At 43.6% G+C, this 20,907-nt stretch overlaps 1 protein-coding gene across 2 annotated transcripts in view; it reads right to left on the bottom strand.

The window, feature by feature from the left end:
* Positions 1-20,907, bottom strand: part of LOC139530754 (centrosomal protein of 170 kDa protein B-like) — a 49,281-nt gene that overhangs the window by 10,618 nt on the left and 17,756 nt on the right. For both annotated transcript variants that reach the window (XM_071327425.1, XM_071327424.1), the window contains exons 7-9: positions 2,691-2,804; positions 1,150-1,629; positions 17-1,053 (exon numbers count right to left, since the gene is read on the bottom strand). In XM_071327425.1, the coding sequence (XP_071183526.1) occupies positions 17-1,053; positions 1,150-1,629; positions 2,691-2,804 (1,631 nt within the window). The remainder of the gene's footprint in view (positions 1-16; positions 1,054-1,149; positions 1,630-2,690; positions 2,805-20,907) is intronic.

Genomic DNA, 20,907 nt, shown 5'->3' on the forward strand with positions numbered 1-20,907 from the left:
AGGCAAAGAGACTTGCCTGGTCTATCTTGCTGCGTGCCTCCACCACCTCTTCATCCTGGACCTCTGTCTCGATGGTGTAGGTGCCTGCTTCACTCAAGGCATCATCCTCCTCATTCCCCAAGCTTCTGGGGCTTCCAACCTCCAGGCTCTGTGTGGCCTCCAGGCTCCGTGTGGCCTCCAGGCTCCGTGTGGCCTCCAGGGTACGTGTGGCCTCCAGGGTACGTGTGGCCTCCAGGGTACGTGCGGCCTCCAGGGTACGTGCGGCCTCCAGGGTATGGTTGACCAGGGATATTAGAGGGGCTTTCAGGGGCACAGGCTGGTTGACGGTGGAGGTCTGAGTCAGATATGGGACAGGGGGCTGAGGGGGGCTTGGTGGGGTATGGTGGGAGTTGGGCACTGCTGCCATTTCTGTTGGTGGTGGGCTGATGGTAGGAGACACAGGTGAAGTCTTCCTCTCCCAGGTTGTGTTCATGCTCGGTCTAGTCTCCTGTCTGGACTCCCTCAGGAACTCAGCAGTGAAGTCCTGGGCCAGTTTGGACCTGCGGCCCACACTTCTAAAGGGCCTGGGCTGTATGGAGGAAGATTGGGAAGAGAAGCTAGTATTGATCCGATCCTCCACCTTCTCCCGCCTCAGGGAGCCGGCCCTCTGGGGGCCTCCAGAGCCCGGGCCCTTCAGGGGTATGGTATACTGCTGGGTGGGGGTGCTGGGGCCCAACTTCTTCTCCAGCTTGTTCCTAAGGGCCGGGCTGTCGGGCTGGACTGTGTTGTTGGTGAAGGTCTGTGAACGCTTCTTGCGTGGATTGTCATCAAAGAACTCGATGACGAAGGCCTGCTGGGGGTCTTCTTTGCCATGGCTCTGAGGAGGGGAGTGAGTCTCTGGAGGGGAGCTGGACAGAAGCTCCTCTGAGTCAGGGGGTGTGAAGGGTCTAGGGGGCCACAGATGGGTTGATAGAGTCGTGTGAGGCCCCATCGGTGGCTTTGACTGGATAACCTGCTTCCCGTTCACAACAGAATCCTCAGAGTTGCCCCGAGTCCCATCCTCATGGTGATGGCCTGACAATAAATACAGAAACATGTTAGCTTGAAAGCTCTGACAGTAACAGTGGATAGTAACAGTGGATTCAGTGTATAAATCATTGAGTCACTCACCTGTGGAAGCATTGTTGTAGATGGGCAGGTCACTGTTGGTGCTGAAAATGTCCTCTGTCCGAGACCACCTCTGCATCATGCGCACGTCGCTTTGGTCCAGCCAATCAGCCACCTTGCTCTCTGCTGACATCACCTCAGTGGGTGCGGTGACCGCCTCCTTACTCAGGAGCTTGCGTTGCTGGCGGAAGGAGAACTTGGTCACATGGTCTTTGATCTTGATTTTGCCCGGCATGCATTCATCAAACTCGATGGTGAAGGAGGCGTGGCTCTGCACCACAGGGGGTGTGGGGGCTGGGGGGAGAACAGGGACAGCAGGGGGGTCAGTGTCCTTAGTGGGAACCTCCTGGAGCTCCCGCTGCTGGAACTCCTTGGTGGGGATCTCAAAGTAGCTGGGCTCCCTGTGGTGCGAGTAGATGGACCTGGCCTGGCTGTCTGACAGAGAGCCGTTGGCCTCCTGTTTGTAGCTCTCTTTAGTATTCTCTGTAGGGGCAGACACAGGGGACAATATAGATCAATACTATATAGACCAATACTGTAAACTAGTGATTTTGGGGGGGTGGGGAAATCGATAAAGTTACATATCGCAATATTATTTTGGATGATATTATATCGATATTTGATATATTTGATATCATTAGCGTTAGCTAGCGCTTGTGGGCGTCAAAACTCACTTTTATTTCCCTGACTGATCAAAACTATTTTTTATCATGCTCTCTCGTCTCTCTGCAGCAGACATCTAGTGAGCAATATTTTTGGAACATCAAATCACAATACACAGAATTGTGAGAATCATGAGAAACGCAGTACATATCATAACGGCACCTAAGTATCATGATAATAACGTATTGTGAGGTCCCTGGCAATTCCCAGCCCTACTGTAAACTGCAGGCACAAAGGACATGCAGTATGAGGTGGTTAAGGGAAGGAAACACAGTCACTACTCTAATGAAATACTCAAAGGAAAACAAATCACAGAAAAACTCAGTCTGCCAAGTATTCCCTATAAATCTGCAGCCACAAATAATAAGGTGGCTTGACTAAGTAAACAAACAAAAACATCAGCCAGCTGGCCGTGAAGAAATGCCACTGTGGGAGCATGGAGTCCAAAGGAGAGTGGTAATCTGTTCCAGCCAGGCTGGGCAGCATGACGCTAACAGTCACCCTCCCTCCTCTCTCCTCCACCCTGTCCCCTGGTCTTACAGGGGTAATCCATCACGAGGCACTGCCCGCTGGCCTGGGATGGCCCTGGACCAACCTGGCTCAGTGTGACACTGGCAGCTCCTGGTCACCAGTAGGCACTACAGAGCTAAACACCATCTATCTCTCAATGGATGTATTGAAAACTTTTGGTGTGATGCATAACGAAGTAATATGCTTGCCACTCTAATCAAATACAATGGCTGTAACCTTTATGAGTTAGCACAGCTAATAACAATATTGAAGTGCCAGGCCTCTTTCAGAGTGACATGCTCACTCTCACATATCAGGAGAAACAAATGAACTGATAGTATACTAATAGTAGAGAAGTGTTTGTTCCAGACCTGCCGGGTCCTCGTCTGGCCGCTGTCCTTCACCGTGTTCAGCATCATCCTCCCCCCACCACGACGGCTGCCCATACAGAGGAGTAGGTCTGGACACTGGAGCCTCGCTGGCCACTAACAGACACACACACGAGCAGATACATGGACAGAGAGAGAACAGAGTGAGTATAGCAGCAACTGCCTTAATTTAGCTGGACTATAATAAATACAAAAACTGAATGATGTAATAGTCACATGGCAGAATGATTGCAAACCCTATAATGTCTGGGTTTGAAGTGAAGCTGTACATTGAAACATTACAAATAAGCGTAGCACAAACAGTCGCAATGGATAATATTAAGCATTTTGTCCTACTAAAATGTTTCATCAATTTAATAACTTTGATAAGAATCAGCCATTGACAAAGCAGGTAGAGGGGCCTGGAGTTATAAATGAGGTCACGTGATACACAATCCTCCTCCTCGGAGGAGAATGAGACTGGACATGGTAATCCTAATCTTCACTAAAGGGAGGAGATGCAGAATTATAACAAATATGAAGCTTTTCAAACAACACTGGTTAACGATGACTCATCTCTCCAGAGCAGAACATTGAGACAAACTGATAACCTTCCATCTACAGTATATGGTCATACAGTACTTGCTGCTGTCCTGCTTGAATGCATTATCATGGTTGATCCATGTAGTGGTGGTCCCTAGATTCTAAAAGGCCACTTCTATAGACGCCAAAATACAGGTTGGTTCCATGCGCATTTCCATATATGAGATGAGGGGTTGCTGACGCAGTTCAATTATATTTATTGCTTATAAATATTAATTGATTGTCACACAGATTCCAGGTTGGTAAGTGGTTTATAATTCAGTAACAAATAAACCAAAATATATTCTTTACATTTTCTTTCTTTTATATAAAATTGCACTAACAAACCATATGAATCTGTTTTTATCCATCCCCTACATCTGACCAATAAGGGCACTAGGGCAGATTTCCTGTCACCCTCATTAATGTGATGACATCTAACAGCTGGCTGGCAAGCCCAGGACACTAGCCTATATGGCATAAATCAGATTATCCACATGCCTGGTGTCTGTGAAAACTAAACAGACACATTAGGGCTCTCTCACACTGGCCTAAATAAACCATAGCACTACAACTCCAAAGTGCTGTTGCCCAGGACACACAATAAGACATCAACAGAGAGAGGGAAGGAAACAGAAGGGCATGTCACTAATTCCATGTGGCTTACCCAATGCTTCATTTCTAGCTACACAGGATGGATGACACAGCCTAAAATGGTTTGTGGACTCTCTCTAGTGCTGCACTGAGTCATTTTAAGCTTTTCTATGTTGGTGTGTATCAGGAATGATGAAGCCACTAATGAAAGACATGAAAATAAACTTTAAATCCAGAGCTCTTCTCAGGCAGTGGAAACCATAAGGATACATTTCCACATTATGTTCTACATTGAACAAAAATAAAAACCAACATCCAACAATTTCAAAGATTTTACTGAGTTACAGTTCATAAAAGGAAATCAGTCAATTTAAATAATCTATAGATTTCACATGACTGGGAATACAGACTTCCATTGGTTGGTCACAGACACCTTAAAAAAAAAAGTGGGGTGTGGATCAGAAAACCAGTCAGTATCTGGTGTTACCACCATTTGCCTCATGCAGCGCAACATCTTCGCAAACATGCTCAATGGGTGACATGTCTGGTGAGTACGCAGGCCATGGAAAACTGGGACATTTTTAGCTTCCAGGAATTGTGTACAGATCCTTGTGACATGGAGCTGTGCATTATCATGCTGAAACATGATGTGATGGCGGGGGATAAATGGCACGACAATGGCCCTCAGGATCTCATCATGGTATCTCTGTGCATTCAAATTGCCATCAATAAAATGCACTTGTTTGTTGTCCGTAGCTTATGCTTGCCTATACCATAACCCCATGGGGCACTCTGTTCACAACGTTGACATCAGCAAACCGCTCAACCCCACACAAATGCCATACGCTGTCTGCCATCTGCCCGATAAAGTTGAAACCGGGATTAATCTGTGAAGAGCACACTTCTCCAGCGTGCCAGTGGCCATCGAAGGTGAGCATTTGCACACTGAATTCGATTACAACGCCGATCTGGAGTCAGGTCAAGACCCTGGTGAGGACGACGGGCACGCAGATGAGCTTCCCTGAGACGGTTTCTGAGAGTTTGTTCAGAAATTCTTTAGTTGCGCAAACCCACAGTTTCATCAGTTGTACGGGTGGCTGGTCTCAGATGAGCCCAAACGTGAAGAAGCCAGACGAGGAGGTCCTGGGCTGGTGTGATTACACGTGGTCTGCGGTTGAGGCTGGTTGGACGTACTGCCAAATTCTCTAAAACAACATTGAAGGCAGCTTAAGGTAGATAATGACCATTAAATTCTCTGGCAACTGCTCTGGTGGATATTCCTGCAGTCATCATGCCAATTGCACACTCCCTCAAAACTTGAGACCTCTGTGGCATTGTGTTGTATGACAAAACTTCACATTTTAGAGCTGCCTTTCACTGTCCTCTGCACAAGGTGCACCTGTGTAATGATCATGCTGTTTAAAATCAGATTTTTTGATTATTTTAGCGAAGGAGAAATTCTCACTAACAGGGATGTAAACAAAACTGTGCACAAAATGCTTTTTGTGCATATGGAACATTTCTGGGATGTTTTATTTCAGCTCATGAAACACTGGGCCAAAACTTGACATGTTGCGTTTATATTTTTGTTCAATATATATTAAAAAGTACATGGCCTGTCAGGGTAGACTACAGTAGTCCAGACAAGGTCACCTCAGAGAGCCAGCAGGCTTTAGAGACAGCAGGAGGAGAAGACTACCTCCACAGTCCACACCCTGTAAGGCTTCAGGAAAAACAGACATCTCTGAGCCTCACAGTATGGAGTAACTGGACTGTCAACAGGATGTGGCCTGTAGGTACCGGGACACTGGTCACCTCACCAGTCCAGCTGCTTCATCAGGAGGAAATAAAGAGTCAGTCAGCAGCTACATTACCCCATCACATACAGGCAGAGTGGGATGAAGGCTGAATGTAAACATTTAAACTAAGTGTAAATGGCTGGAAGTCTGGCGTGTCATAACCTTCTGACTGTCAGTAGTTAAAACCACTAGTGATGGTCCATCCTTGCATTCCACTGCTGGATAATGGGTCTGTATGAGCTGGATTACAGAGTGGGATCAGCTGGGTTAAAGGGTTTACTCTACTGTCATACAACATGGTTGATCAACTTACAGTCATGGGAGCTATGACATCCAGTTTTAAAGATTGTGGAGCGAGACAGCAGTACTGCTTATGAAGAGTTACAGTATATGATCAATCCAAGTATGCTTGGCTGGCTTACACAACCACCTGACATACCCAAATTCCAAATCCAATATTCAAGTCATCAAGGCTATGTACAGGTATGATGAGAATTCAAGAGAAAACATCAAGCGATCGTGCAAAAAAATGTGCCCCAATCGTTTGGAATAAAGAGCTCTTTTCTCAAGTAGAGTTCATGTCTGCATCTTGTAAATGGAAACTATCTGAGAGTAGTGTGGAAATTGCTCAGCCAACAGCAGTCGTGTGTGTTCTGAAACTCATTCAAAATGCAGTGCCTGAAACTTCGATTCCCCTGTGTTATTTAGATGTTTAGCAATTTGCCAGATGTACTGACTGTGTGTGTGAACAATGAACAACTCTACAAGATTTGAAAATGAAGATAGAAAATAAGATATCACTCATTGGAATCAGACAGTACATCCCTCAGTGATTTAGGAACATAACTGCCCTGAAAATCATATTAAAGTTGAGCCCGACCAATATGTTTTCTCGGGTCCGATTCTTGGGAGACAAAAATGACTGATACCGACATATCTGACTAGTGTTTTACAGCGGGGAAATAAAAAAAAGTAATTTCCCCACACTGAATTCACATCAATTTCCATCCAAAAGAGCATTTGTCCTATAACTATGCTTCAAATGCTGATTTCATACATTGTGGCAATAATGACATCATGAGAATGGTTGCAAGTGTTCAGATAAGCAAGTGTTCAAATAAGCATGAAATACCCTTTTTTCATCCTATTTATTGAATATTGGTTGAATTCTCGTCCGATACTAGGGCTGTAACGGTGAAAGTATTACCACCACATCGGCGGTCAGGAATCATGACCACAGACAAATTCCACGTGACCGTTTAGTCACGGTAACTAGGCTTCTCCAAGCTCTGATGCTGCCGATGGTCATTCTTAGCCTACCAAACTTGCTAACTGCCTGGTACTCAGCACTCTATTGGACCTCTAATCACTCTGACATCAATGCAAAAAAAAATCTAAATTCAAATCAAAACACTTCATGAGAGCCAATGAGCTCATGTTGCGCAACATTTCTATAGGCTCTGCAATTGCGTGAGAAAACAAAGTTTTGATAGGTCCTCCACTTTTTTAAATAAATGCGATCATCTTTCTATAGGCTTGGCCTACTATATTTATTTCTGAATTTTCTTAATATTAAGCACATTGCTTTGCAACAGGAGTATAGCCTACCTGGCTGGCATGAAAATGAACCACGGGAAACGCGTTCTCCATTCGCTATTTAAGTGCATAGATGACATGCATTTATTTTCCCCATGCCCCTGAGTGCATGATAATGGTCCATTCTAAATCAAAACTTATTTCACACATATTATTTAGTATAGGTAAAGACCACATTAAATTAAGAATTGTCTGATGGGTGATAATATTAGCCTATCACTTGTGAATGATGTATCATCACTTGTGAATGATGCCCAGTGCGTGCAGCAAGGAAAGAAAAAGCGCATGCCTTTTTATTTGTGCGCAACTTTTCAGTCGCACAACTCACGTAGCCTAGCCCATAGGCCTATATGTTTTGACTAAAGTGGCCAAATAACTTAAAATTAAGCATATTAATCCGCTTTACAACCGGTGAAGAGCCTTACTGGCATACATAGGCGGTGCATGAGTTTCACGTTTGGGGAAGATCATTTACACCATAAAAGTGCACCTTTATAATAAAGTATTACATGAATAATCACATTTGCGGTTACTTATGAGAACAGAGTTTTCCCGCTAATTGACTGCATCTTGGAACATTCATGCCTATAGCCTACTGCCTTATGCGCATTGCTGCGCCAATAATGGGAAGAAAAAGCTTAAAATGTTGATAAACTATTATGCTAACCTTCTGATCTGTTGCATCAGCCTCATTGCTTTAAAAAAAAATGTTGATGCGAGTGGTTGTATAATCAGGGGTCTATCGCATCCCACAACTGTCCCAGAGTATGTTTGGAAAATGTATTTCTTCTTCCAATAGAATAGATCAACTTTTGTACTATGGGCGATAGCATATTGACATAGGCCAGTGCTTTTGCTGTTCGTTAGGCCTACTCATCTTGTTGGCTGACGAAAAGTAGGCTAAACGTGGACAGTTCTTGCATCTTCAATATGCGCCTCGAAATACGCAGTTGCGTCCCCGATGTGTGCGTCTTCACTTGTAGCCTACTTCTTAGCTGAGATGCTTTGAGAAGGACCCGATCACGTGACGGGCATTGGCTAATAAGAATTGAGATATCTGAGAGAGCCATGTGAGTGAGAGGTGCTTCGGAGCATGGCAGCCGGGAGAAGGGAATTATAATTATTTTATTAAGCCCACAACAGCCACTTTGGTCACAAAAGGTATTGATTTTTTAGGGGGCATTATGGACACACAAGGGGGATGCTGCCAGGAAATTCAAGGCCTGGTGGGAATATTATCAAGGGCTTGCTAAATAGGGAATGAGAGACTGATGAATTGTGTGCAGCCTGCACAAGAAACAAAGCAGAAGTCATGCCTTTCATGCAACTTTTTTCAAAGCATCATCATTAGAGTCGCATCTTGCAGCCTTAGAATGTATTAAAAATCAAAACATATAGCCAAACGTATGTATCAACTAAAGTTTCATAAATAACTTTAAATTAAGCATATACAGTGCATTCGGAATGAATGCACTGAATGAATTTCCTCATTTTATTACGTTACAGCCTTGTTCTAAAATAGGTAAAATAACAAATGTTCCACAGAAATCTACACACAAACACTTTTACAAATGCACAATAGAGAGCATCATGTATCACCGACTGGTACGGCAACTGCACCCCCCGCAACCGCAGGGCTCATCAGAGTGGTGCGGTCTGCCCAACGCTTCACCCAGGGCACACTGCCTGCCCTCCAGAACACCAACAGCACCCGATGGCACAGGAAGGCCAAAAAGATCATCAAGGACATCAACCACCTGATCCAAAGCCTGTTCACCCCGCTATCATCCAGAAGGCGAGGTCAGTACATTTGCATCAAAGTTGGGACAAGGCTGAAAAGCTTCTCTCTCAAGGCCATCAGACTGTTAAATAGACATCACTAGCCGGCTACCACCTGGTTACTCAACCCTGCAACTTAAAAGCTGCTGTCCTATATACAGTTGGATATAAAGTGGGAAGTTTACATATACCTTAGCCAAATACATTTAAACTCAGTTTTTCACAATTCCTGACATTAAATCCTAGTAAAAATTCCCTGTCTTAGGTCAGTTAGGATCACCACTTTATTTTAAGAATGTGAAATGTCAGAATAAATTTATCTGGGAGAACAGGGAAAGACCATAGTAACACTGGAAAACGACTAGAAATCATGGTGAATAACAATCTAACACAGGATGCAATCGAAATACTAATAGCCTTCAATTCCTACTTTATTGACTCTGTCAGGGTACTGACACAGAACCCCTCCACTGGTTTCTTGGGCTCAGTGCTAGTGAATGATGCTCAACCTGTCTTTATCATAAGACTACCGCAGGGCAGCTGCCTTGGGCCACTTCTTTATTTAATATATACCAACGACCTTCCCTATGCCTTAGCTGAAACTCAAGCTACTATATTTGCAGATGATACTACAATTTATGCAGGAAGACAATCGGTTCAACAGGTACAGCAAGCTTTACAAGGAGATTTGGAGAATATCAGGGAGTGGGTTTGCTAAAACAAACTTGTTTTAAACACCAAGAAGACCAAAGTTATGTTGGTCTGTTCCACTAGGAAAAGGCCAAAACAGCATGGGATACAATTAAGTATGGGAGGAGTACAAATTGAAGAAGTGGCAGAAACCAAACTATTGGGAGTGCAGCTAGACAACTGCTTATCATGGTCGTCTCAAATAACTAATCTATGTAAAACAATTATTAAAACAGCATGCATAATCAGAAGGATAGCTAAATATTTACCAGGAAAAATTATTCAGCAAATAACACAAGCATTAATTGAGAAATAGGTGAACTACTGTTCTGTGGTCTGGGGAAATGCATCATCAAGTGAAGTTAGGAGGCTGCAGAATGCACAGAACAAAGCAGCAAGGATTGTTTTAAGGTGAAGATATGGTTCTTCTGTTGCAGTCATGCGCAGTGTTCTTGGTTGGTCATCAATCGACAACATAATTGAAAAAAACATGCTTATTTTATTTCATAATATACATAATTTAAAACGGCCAAGTTCTATTCACAACGGTTTTCAGTTGGTAAGAGACACACATTCCGTAAATACTAGGAATAGATTGTCCACCATCTGTGTTATCCAGACAGAAAGGCAAAATAACATATTTCTCTTTTCTATTTAGAGCAATAAAGAAATTGAATAAATTAACTGAGCAAACCAGAAACCTTTCAATATATACATTTAAACATTATTTTAAAACTATTTAAATATAATATATAGAAATGTTGTGGGACTATAGTAGAAGAATCAATATTTTTTAGATTGAGTATTTATTGGGTCATTATGTTAGTATATTATGTATGTTTGTAATAGTGTGTTATATGTGAAAATGTGTTTGTATTATAAATTGTATTTTAATGTTTAAGGACTCTTGGAAGATTAGTCCAAATAGGGACTAAAAGAGATCCAAATAAAATAAAATAAAATCATAAAGGGAGGTTTCTGAGTCAAAGGTGAACAAGGTGATTAGCTCACTAAAGAACTCTAAAGCCAAAGATGTGTTTGGGCTGGACTCTACCTTTCTTAAAAACTACAAAGAGTCACTCATTGGCCCCATTACTAAGGTCACCAACACATCTATTGGTCTGGGGGTGTTTCCAAGGGTATGGAAGTCGGCCATAATAACGTCCATCTTTAAATCAGGCGACCCTGCTGACGTGAGTAACTACAGGCCCATTAGTATACTACCTGTGGTGTCGAAGGTTGTTGAAGTGTGTAGCAGAACAACTGATTGCCCACCTCAACATTACACTCCATGCAGTTTGGCTTCAGAGCGAAACACTCCACAGAAACGGCCTACTGCTTTCTTCTGGAAAATGTGAAGTCCAAGATGGACAAAGGGGGCGTTGTTGGGGCTGTGTTTCTGGACCTAAGAAAGGCTTTTGATACTGTTAACCATGAGATTCTCATCACAAAATTGTCCAAGTTCAACTTTTCCCCCGATGCCTTGAGATGGATGAAATCATACCTTGAAGGCAGAACTCAGTGTGTCAGAGTGAGCAATGAGCTGTCGCCCACTCTTAGCTATGATGTGGGCGTGCCCCAAGGGTCAATACTGGGGCCCCTCCTGTTCAGCCTGTACATTAATGATCTGCCTTCTGTCTGTACTGGGTCTGAAGTTGAAATGTATGTAGATGATACAGTGATATATGTGTATGCAAAGAGCAAACAACAAGCTGCACAAGAACTCACTACTGTAATGGTCCAGGTTACAAAGTGGCTCAGTGACAAAGTGGCTCAGTTTGCATCTCAATGTGAAAAAAACAGTTTGCATGTTCTTCACAAAGAGGGCAACAGATGCTACTGAGCCAGATGTCTATGTGTCAGGGGAGAAGCTCCAGGTGATATCTGATTTTAAGTACCTTGGCATCATACTTGATTCCAACCTCTCTTTTAAAAAGCATGTGAAAAAGGTCATTCAAATAACCAAGTTCAACCTAGCTAATTTCCAATTTATATGAAACTGTTTGACTACAGAGGTAGCAAAACTGTACTTCCCCACTTAACATACTGCTTGACTAGTTGGGCCCAAGCTTGCTGTACAACATGAAAACCTATTCAGTGTCTACAAACAGGCTCTCAAAGTGCTTGATAGGAAGCCCAATAGCCATCATCACTGTTACATCCTCAGAAAGCATGAGCTCCTGAGTTGGGAAAATCTTGTGCAATACACCGACGCATGTCTTGTATTCCAGATCCTAAATGGCCTGGCTCCCCCTCCACTCAGTATTTTTGTTAAACAGAAAACCCAAACATATGGCAGCAGATCCACAAGGTCTGCCATGAGAGGTGACTGTATAGTTCCCTTAAGGAAAAGCACCGTTAGTAAATCCGCTTTCTCTGTGAGAGATTTCCCATGTCTGGAATACACTGCCATCAGACACACATAACTGCACCACATATCACACTTTCACAAAATGCATGAAGACATGGCTAAAGGTCAATCAGATTTGTGAACATAATCCCTAGCTGTGTATTGCGGCTTTCCATGTTGTCTGTTGTCTGTAGCTTGTGAGGTGGAAACACTTTGTTGCTTTTATGGATTTTGTCTTGTTGCTTTTTGTTCTATGTCTTGCTTGTCCTATGTTGCTCTGCATGTGCTCACTGCTACATGATTGTCTATATTGTAATTGTTTTTAATAACCTGCCCAGGGAATGCGGTTGAAAATTAGCCAGCTGGCTAAAACCGGCACTTTTACTGAAACGTTTATTGGTGTGCACTGTCCCTGTAAAAATAAAATAAACTCAAACTCAATAATAGTAGAGAGAATTATTTATTTCATCACATTCCCAGTGGGTCAGAAGTTTACACACACTCAATTAGTATTGCCTTAAAATTGTTTAAACTTAGGTCAAAAGTTTTGGGTAGCCTTCCACAAGCTTCCCACAATAAATTGGATGAATTTTGGCCCATTCCTCCTGACAGAGCTGGTGTAACTGAATCAGGTTTGTAGGCCTCCTTGCTCACACACGCTTTTTCAGTTCTGCCCACACATTTTCTATGGGATTGAGGTCAGGGCTTTGTGATGGCCACTCCAATACAGTGACTTTGTTGCCATTTTGCCACAACTTTGGAAGTATGCTTGGGGTCATTGTCCATTTGGAAGACCCATTTGCGACCAAGCTTTAACTTCCTGATTGATGTCTAGAGATGTTGCTTAAATATATCCACATAATTTTCCTGCCTCATGATGCCATCTATTTTGTGAAGTGCACCAGTCCCTCCTGCAGAAAAGCACCCCCACAACATGATGCTGCCACCCCCATGCTTCACCGTTGGGATGATGTTCTTCGGATTGCAAGACTCCCCCCTTTTTCCTCCAAACATAACGATGGTCATTATGGCCAAACAGTTATATTTTTGTTTCATCAGACCAGAGGACACTTCTCCAAAAAGTACGATCTTTGCCCCCATGTGCAGTTGCAAACCGTAGTCTGGCTTTTTTTATGGCGGTTTTGGAGCAGTGGCTTCTTCCTTGCTGAGCGGCCTTTCAGGTTAGGTCGATATAGGACTCGTTTTACTGTGGCTATACATACTTTTGTACCTGTTTCCTCCAACATCTTCACAAGGTCCTTTGCTGTTGTTCTGGGATTGATTTGCACATTTTGCACCAAAGTCCGAACGCGTCTCCTTCCTGAGCGGTATGACAGCTGCGTAGTCCCATGGTGTTTATACTTGCGTACTATTGTTTGTACAGATGATCGTGGTACCTTCAGGCGTTTGGAAATTGCTCCCAAGGATGAACCAGACTTGTGGAGGTCGACAATTATTGGCTGATTTCTCTTGTGGAGGTCTTGGCTGATTTCTTTTGATTTTCCCATGATGTCAAGCAAAGAGGCACTGAGTTTGAAGGTAGGCCTTGAAATACATCCACAGGTACACCTCCAATTGACTCAAATTCTGTCAATTAGCCTATCAGAAGCTTCTAAAGCCATGACATAATTTTCTGGAATTTGCCAAGCTGTTTAAAGGTACAGTCAACATAGTGTATGTAAACTTCTGACCCACTGGAATTGTGATACAGTGAATTATAAGTGAAATAATCTGTCTGTAAACAATTGTTGGAAAAATTACTTGTGTCATGCACAAAGTAGATGTCCTAACCGACTTGCCAAAATTATAGTTTGTTAACAAGAAATTTGTGGAGTGGTTGAAAAACGAGTTTTAATGACTCCAACCTAAGTGTGTCAACTTCTGATTTCAACTGTACATAGAATCACTGGCCACTTTAATAAATGGAACAAATCAAATCAAATATTTGTCACGTGCCGAATACAACAGTGAAATGCTTAAATAAGTGTTAAGTAAAAAAATTGATGCGCAAAAACTAAAAGTAACAAATAATTAAAGAGCAGCAGTAAAATAACAGTAACGAGGCTATATACAGGGGGTACCGGTACAGAGTCAATGTGCGGGGGCACCGGTTAGTCGAGGTAATTGAGGTAATATCTACATTTATGTACACTTGTCACTTTAATGTTTACATACTGCTTTACTCATATGTATATACTGTATTATATTCTACTGTATTTTAGTCAATGCCACTCCGACATTGGTCTTCCTAATATTTATATATTTCTTAATTCCATTATTTGACTTTTTGTGTGTATTGTTAGATACTATTGCACTGTTGGAGCTAGGAACACAAGCATTTTACTACACCCGCAATAACATCTGCTAAATATGTGTATGTGACCAATACGATTTGATGACAAAGCAAACACAGGTTTAGACATTTTTGCAAATGTATTAAAAATAAAGTAACAGAAATATCTTACGTAAATAAGTATTCAGACCCTTTGCTATGAGACTCGAAATGCATCCTCAGGTGCATCCGGCTTCCATTGGTCATCCTTAGAATGTTTCTACAACTTGATTGAAGTCCACCTGTGGTAAATGCAATTGACTGGACATGATTTGGAAAGGCACACACCTGTCTATATTGAGGTACCACAGTTGACAGTGCACAGGCACCCTCATAGATATCATCCTGACCAACCTGCCCTCTAAATATACATCTGCTGTCTTCAACCAGGATCTCAGTGATCACTGCCTGCGTCCGTAATGGGTCCGCGGTCAAACGACCACCACTCATCACTGTCAACTGCTCCCTAAAACACTTCAGCAAGCAGGCCTTTCTAATCGACCTGGCCCGGGTATCCTGGAAGGATATTGACCTCATTCCGTCAGTAGAGGATGCCTGGTTATTCTTTTAAAGTGCTTTCCTCACCATCTTAACTTATTTAAGATGGTGAGGAAAGCACTTTAAAAGAATAACCAGGCATCCTCTGCATTCTTATAATGCCCCTTTCAAAAAATGTTGAACTAAGAACAGATATAGCCCTTAGTTCACTCCAGACCTGACTGCCCTTGATCAGCACAAAAACATCCTGTGGCATACTGCATTAGCATCGAATAGCCCTCGCGAAATACAACTATTCAGGGAAGTTAGGAACCAATAAACACAGGTAGTAAGAAAAGTAAAGGCTAGGTTTTTCAAACAGAAATTTGCATCCTGTAGCATAAACTCCAAAAAGTTCTGGGACACTAAAGCTTCCGGTGCAGACAGAGATGTCCCCCTCGCTTCGCGTTCCTAGGAAACTATGCAGTATTTTGTTTTTTTATGTATTATTTCTTACTTTGTTACCCCAGGAAATCTGAAGTTTTATTACATGCAGCCGTTAGGAACTATTGAATTTAAGAGCAACGTCAACTCACCAACATTACGACCAGGAGTACGACTTTCCCGAAGTGGATCCTCTGTTCTGCCCACCACCCAGGACAATGGATCGGATCCCAGCCGGCAACCCAAAACACCGGCGCCACAGAAGGGGCAGACGGAGCGGTCTTCTGGTCAGGCTCCGTAGAAGGGCACATCGCACACCGCTCCTGAGTATACTACTCGCCAATATCCAGTCTCTTGACAACAAGGTAGACGAAATCCGAGCAAGGTTTGCCTTCCAGAGAGACCTCAGAGATTGTAACGTTCTTTGTTTCATGGAAACATGGCTCACTCAGGATACGTTAGAGTCGGTACAGCCAATTGGTTTCTTCATGCATCACGCCGACAGAAACAAACATCTCTCTGGTAAGAAGGGCGGGGGTGTATGCCTTATGATTAACGAGACGTGGTGTGATCATAACAACATACAGGAAGTCAAGTCCTTTTGGGTGCACCTCAGCCACGGTCCTAAACGATATCATAACCGCCATCGATAAAAGACAATATTGTGCAGCCGTATTCATCGACCTGGCCAAGGCTTTCGACTCTGTCAATCACCGCATTCTTATCGGTAGACAACAGCCTTGGTTTCCTCAAATGACTGCCTTGCCTGGTTCACCAACTACTTCTCAGACAGAGTTCAGTGTGTCAAATCGGAGGGCCTGTTGTCCGGACCTCTGGCAGTCTCTATGGGGGTGCCACAGGGTTAAATTCTCGGGCCGACTCTCTTCTCTGTATACATCAATCATGTCGCTCCTGCGGCTGGTGATTCTCTGATCCACCTCTACGTAGACGACACCATTCTGTACACTTCTGGGCCTTCTTTGGAAACTGTTAACAAACCTCCGGGCAAGCTTAAATGCCATACAACTCTCCGTCCATGGCCTCCAAATGCAAGTAAAACTAAATGCATGCTCTTCAACCGATCACTGCCCGCACCTGCCCGCCCATCCAGCATCACTTCTCTGAACGGCTCCGACTTAGAATATGTGGATAACTACAAATACCTAGGTGTCTGGTTAGACTGTAAACTCTCCTTCCAGACTCACATTAAGCATCTCCAACCCAAAATTAAATCGGCTTCCTATTTTGCAACAAAGCATCCTTCACTCATGCTGCCAAACATACCCTCGCAAAACTGACTATCCTACCGATCCTTGACTTCGGCGATGTCATTTACAAAATAGCCTCCAACACTCTACTCAGACTGCATCCAATTTGCTATCACAGTGCCAGCCGTTTTGTCACCAAAGCCCCATATACTACCCACCACTGCGACCTGTATGCTGGCCCTCGCTTCATATTCGTCGCCAAACCCACTGGCTCCAGGTCAAACCCACTGACACTGGTCACCATAGCAGCACCCACCCGTAGCATGCGCTCCAACAGGTATAGTTCACTGGTCTTCCACAAAGCCAGCTCCTCCTTTGGCCGCCTTTCCTTCCAGTTCTCTGCTGCCAATGACTGGAACTAATTGCAAAAATCACTGAAGCTGGAGACTCAAATCTCCCTCACTAACGTTAAGCATCAGCTGTCAGAGCAGCTTACAGATCATTGCACCTGTACATAGCCCATCTGTAAATAGCCCACCCAACTACCTCATCCCCATATTGCTATTTATTTTTTGCGCGTTTGCACCCCGGTATCTCTACTTGCACATTCATCTTCTGGTCATCTATCACTCCAGTGTTTAATTGATAAATTGTAATTATTTTGCCACTATGGCCTATTCATTGCCGTACCTCCATAATCTTACTTCATTTGCACACACTGTATATAGACTTTTCTATTGTGTTATTGACTGTACGTTTGTTTATTCCATGTGTAACTCTGTGTTTGTGTCGCACTGCTTTGCTTTATCTTGGCCAGGTCGCAGTTGTAAATGAGAACTTGATCTCAACTGGCCTACCTGGTTAAATAAAAGGTGGGGGAAAAAAATGTCAGAGCAAAAACCAATCCATGAGGTCGAAGGAATTGTCCGTAGAGCTCCGAGACAGGATTGTGTTCACGCACAGATCTGGGGAAGGGTACCAAAACATTTCTGCTGTAATGAAGGTCTATAAGAACACCAGTGGGCTCTATCATTCTTAAATTGAAGAAGTTTAGAACCACCAAGACTCTTCCTAGAGCTGGCCGCCCGGCCAAACTGAGCAATTTGGGAAGAAGGGCCTTGGTCAGGGAGGTGACCAAGAACCCGATGGTCACTCTGACAGAGCTCCAGAGTTCCTCTGTAGAGATGTGAGAACCTTCCAGAAGGACAACCATCTCTGCAGCACTACCAATCAGGCCTTTATGGTAGAGTGGCCAGACGGAAGCCACTGCTCAGTAAAAGGAACATGACAGTCTGCTTGGAGTTTTCCAAAAGGCACTTAAAAGACTCTCAGAACATGAGAAACGAGATTATTTGGTCTGATGAAACCAAGATTGAGCTCTTTGGCCTGAATGCCAAGCGTCATGTTTGTAGGAAACCCAGCACCATCCCTATAGTGAAGGACGGTGGTGGCAGCATCATGCTGTGTGGATGTTTTTCAGCGGCAACGACTGGGAGACTAGTCAGGATCGAGGGGAAAGATGAACAGAGCAAAGTACAGAGAGATCCTTGATGAAAACCTGCTCCAGAGCACTCAGGACCTCAGACTTGGGCAAAGGTTCACCTTCCAACAGGTCAACAACCCTAAGCACACAACTAAGACAAAGCAGGAATGGCTTCAGCACAAGTCTCTGAGTGGCCCAGCCAGAGCCCGGACTTGAACCCGATCAAACATCTCTGGAGAGAACTGAAAATAGCTGTTCAGTGACGCTCCCCATCCAACCTGACAGAGCATGAGAGAGGATCTGCAGTGAAGAATGGGAGAAACTCCCCAAATACAGGTGCCAAGCTTGTAGCGTCACACCTAAAAAGACTCGAGACTGTAAATGCTGACAAAGGTGCTTCAACCAAGTACTGAGTAAGGCGTCTGAATACTTATGTAAATGTGGTATCATTTTATCCGTTTTTTTATACATTTGCAAACATGATTAAAAACCTGTTTTTGCTTTGTCATTATGGGATATTGTGTGTAGATGGATAAAAAAAATCCTTATAGATTTTAGAATAAGGCTGTAATGTAACAAAACATGGAAAAAGTCAAGGGGTCTGAATAATTTCTGAATTCACTGTAGAAGGTCCTGTTAACTGCTCAGCAAGGAAGTGTGCACTTCCTTGGAAATCATTTGAAGAAAATATAATTTTATTTTTTTCAGCTATGTTCAATTATATTATTCATACTATAAAACAAGAAAATAATTATGCCACGGAATTCTGAGCAAATCTTGTCTGCTAAATGAACTAGTGTAGCCCACAGCAATATGGCATAGTCATATTAGTTCCTAACAAAGAAAGTATGATAGTATGTTCTTCAAAAATATTACTATATTTTCTTCATATGTTTCTTTAGACCAGTCTAAAATAAAATGGATTTATTGTGATGGTGTAGGCTATATTAAAAGTTAGACTTTTTAAAATGTAGATGTTCCAAAGGGCTGCTTTGGTGGCTTGTAGGCTATGCGTGTCCATGCGCCAGGAGATGATAAATGTGTTTGTTAATTAACGGTTAATTATAACACTGGCAGTTATTTGCTTGACAATGACAGTTTGACAAAATGTCATGACCGCCACAGCCCTATCCGATACCAATATAAACGTAAAAGGCGAATAACGGCAATAATATTGGTGAACCGATATATCGGTCGGAATATACATAACAGCCAAAAAGATGCAGCCAAAAAGTGGAGACAAGGACAGAAGGAGACTTGTATGTACTGGAAGGTGAGTGAGACAGCAAAACTACAATCCCTCTAACCAACCGACCACTGACGCTCACATGGCATGGAAAAACACAGCCTCACACACACACCTTGAGCTAGCGGCACCAGGAGTAGGTTCAGCACTCTTCCCCAGAGGCATGGCAGACAGAGATAAGGCTGTAACTGTCCCAGCTCAACATGCTCAGCAGGCAAGCCCAATGTCACTTCACTCATCCTGCCAACTGGTGTTCCATATTAGTAATGCTGCTTGTCCGACCCTACTGGATTGAACCTTTGACCCTGTCATCTCATAATATTGCTTGATCGCACACTAAGGGTAGACTTAACAAGGAGAGCTGTGTGCATCTTAACAGATCATCTAACACTTTGTGGTATAAAATGCTTATGAGGAGACAATCTTCCTCACTTGAATAAGATATTAGAATAGACGTCAGCAGCTATATTTTACCTGAGGCATAACAGACTGATATGCTGGTACTGTGTACTGGGCCATACGCCCTACCCTCTGTAGTGCCTTGCGGTCGGAGGCCGAGCAGTTGCCATACCAGGCAGTGATGCAACCAGTTAGGATGCTCTCGATGGTACAGCTGTAGAACTTTGAGGATCTGAGGACCCATGGCAAATATTTTCAGTCTCCTGAGGGGGAATAGGCATTGTCGTGCCCTCTTCACAACCTTCTTGGTGTGTTTGGACCATGATAGTTTGTTGGTGATGTGGACACCAAGGAACTTGAAGCTCTCAACTTGCTCCACCAGAGCCCTGTTGATGAGAACGGGGGTGTGCTCGGCCCTCCTTTTCCTGTAGTCCACAATCATCTCCTTTGTCTTGATCATGTTGAGGGAGAGGTTGTTGTCCTGGCACCACACTTCCAGGTCTTGGACCTCCTCCCTATAGGCTGTCTCATCGCTGTCAGTGATCAGGCCTACCACCGCTGTGTCGTCGGTAAACTTGGTGTTGGAGTCGTGCAGTCATGGGTGAACAGGGAGTACAGCAGCGCATGCTCGGAGTACATGTCCTGGTAAACCACTGGCCCTTCGGCCTTGTGAATGTTGACCTGTGTAAAGGTCTTACTCACGTCGGCTACGGCAAGCGTGATCACACAGCTAGTATAGAGCTTCAGTGTTGCTTGCCTCGAAGCACTCAGAGGTCATTTAGCTCATCTGGTAGGCTTGAGTCACTGGGCATTTCACGGCTGGGCTTCCCTTTTTAGTCCGCAATAGTTTGCAAGTCCTGCCAGACCCAACGAGCGTTGGAGCCGGTGTAGTAGGATTCAATCTTAGTCCTGTATTTACGCTTTGCCAGTTTGATGTTTCGTCTGAGGGCATAGCAGGATTTCTTATACGCATCCCGCTCCTTGAAAGCGGCAGCTCCACCCTTTAGCTCAGTGAGGGTGTTTCCAGAAATCCATGGCTTCTGGTTGGGGTATGTATGGTCGGTCACTGTGAGGACAACGTCATCAATGCACTAATTGATGAAGCCAGTGACTGATGTGATGTACTCCTCAATGCCATCGGATGAGTCCCGGAACATATCTCAGTCTGTGCTACCAAAAAAGTTCTGCAGCTTTGCATCTGCGTCATCTGACCACTTCTGTATTGTGCGAGTCACTGGTAC

The sequence above is a fragment of the Salvelinus alpinus genome, chromosome 9 (genome assembly GCF_045679555.1).
Source record: "Salvelinus alpinus chromosome 9, SLU_Salpinus.1, whole genome shotgun sequence".
Lineage (NCBI taxonomy): Eukaryota > Metazoa > Chordata > Actinopteri > Salmoniformes > Salmonidae > Salvelinus > Salvelinus alpinus.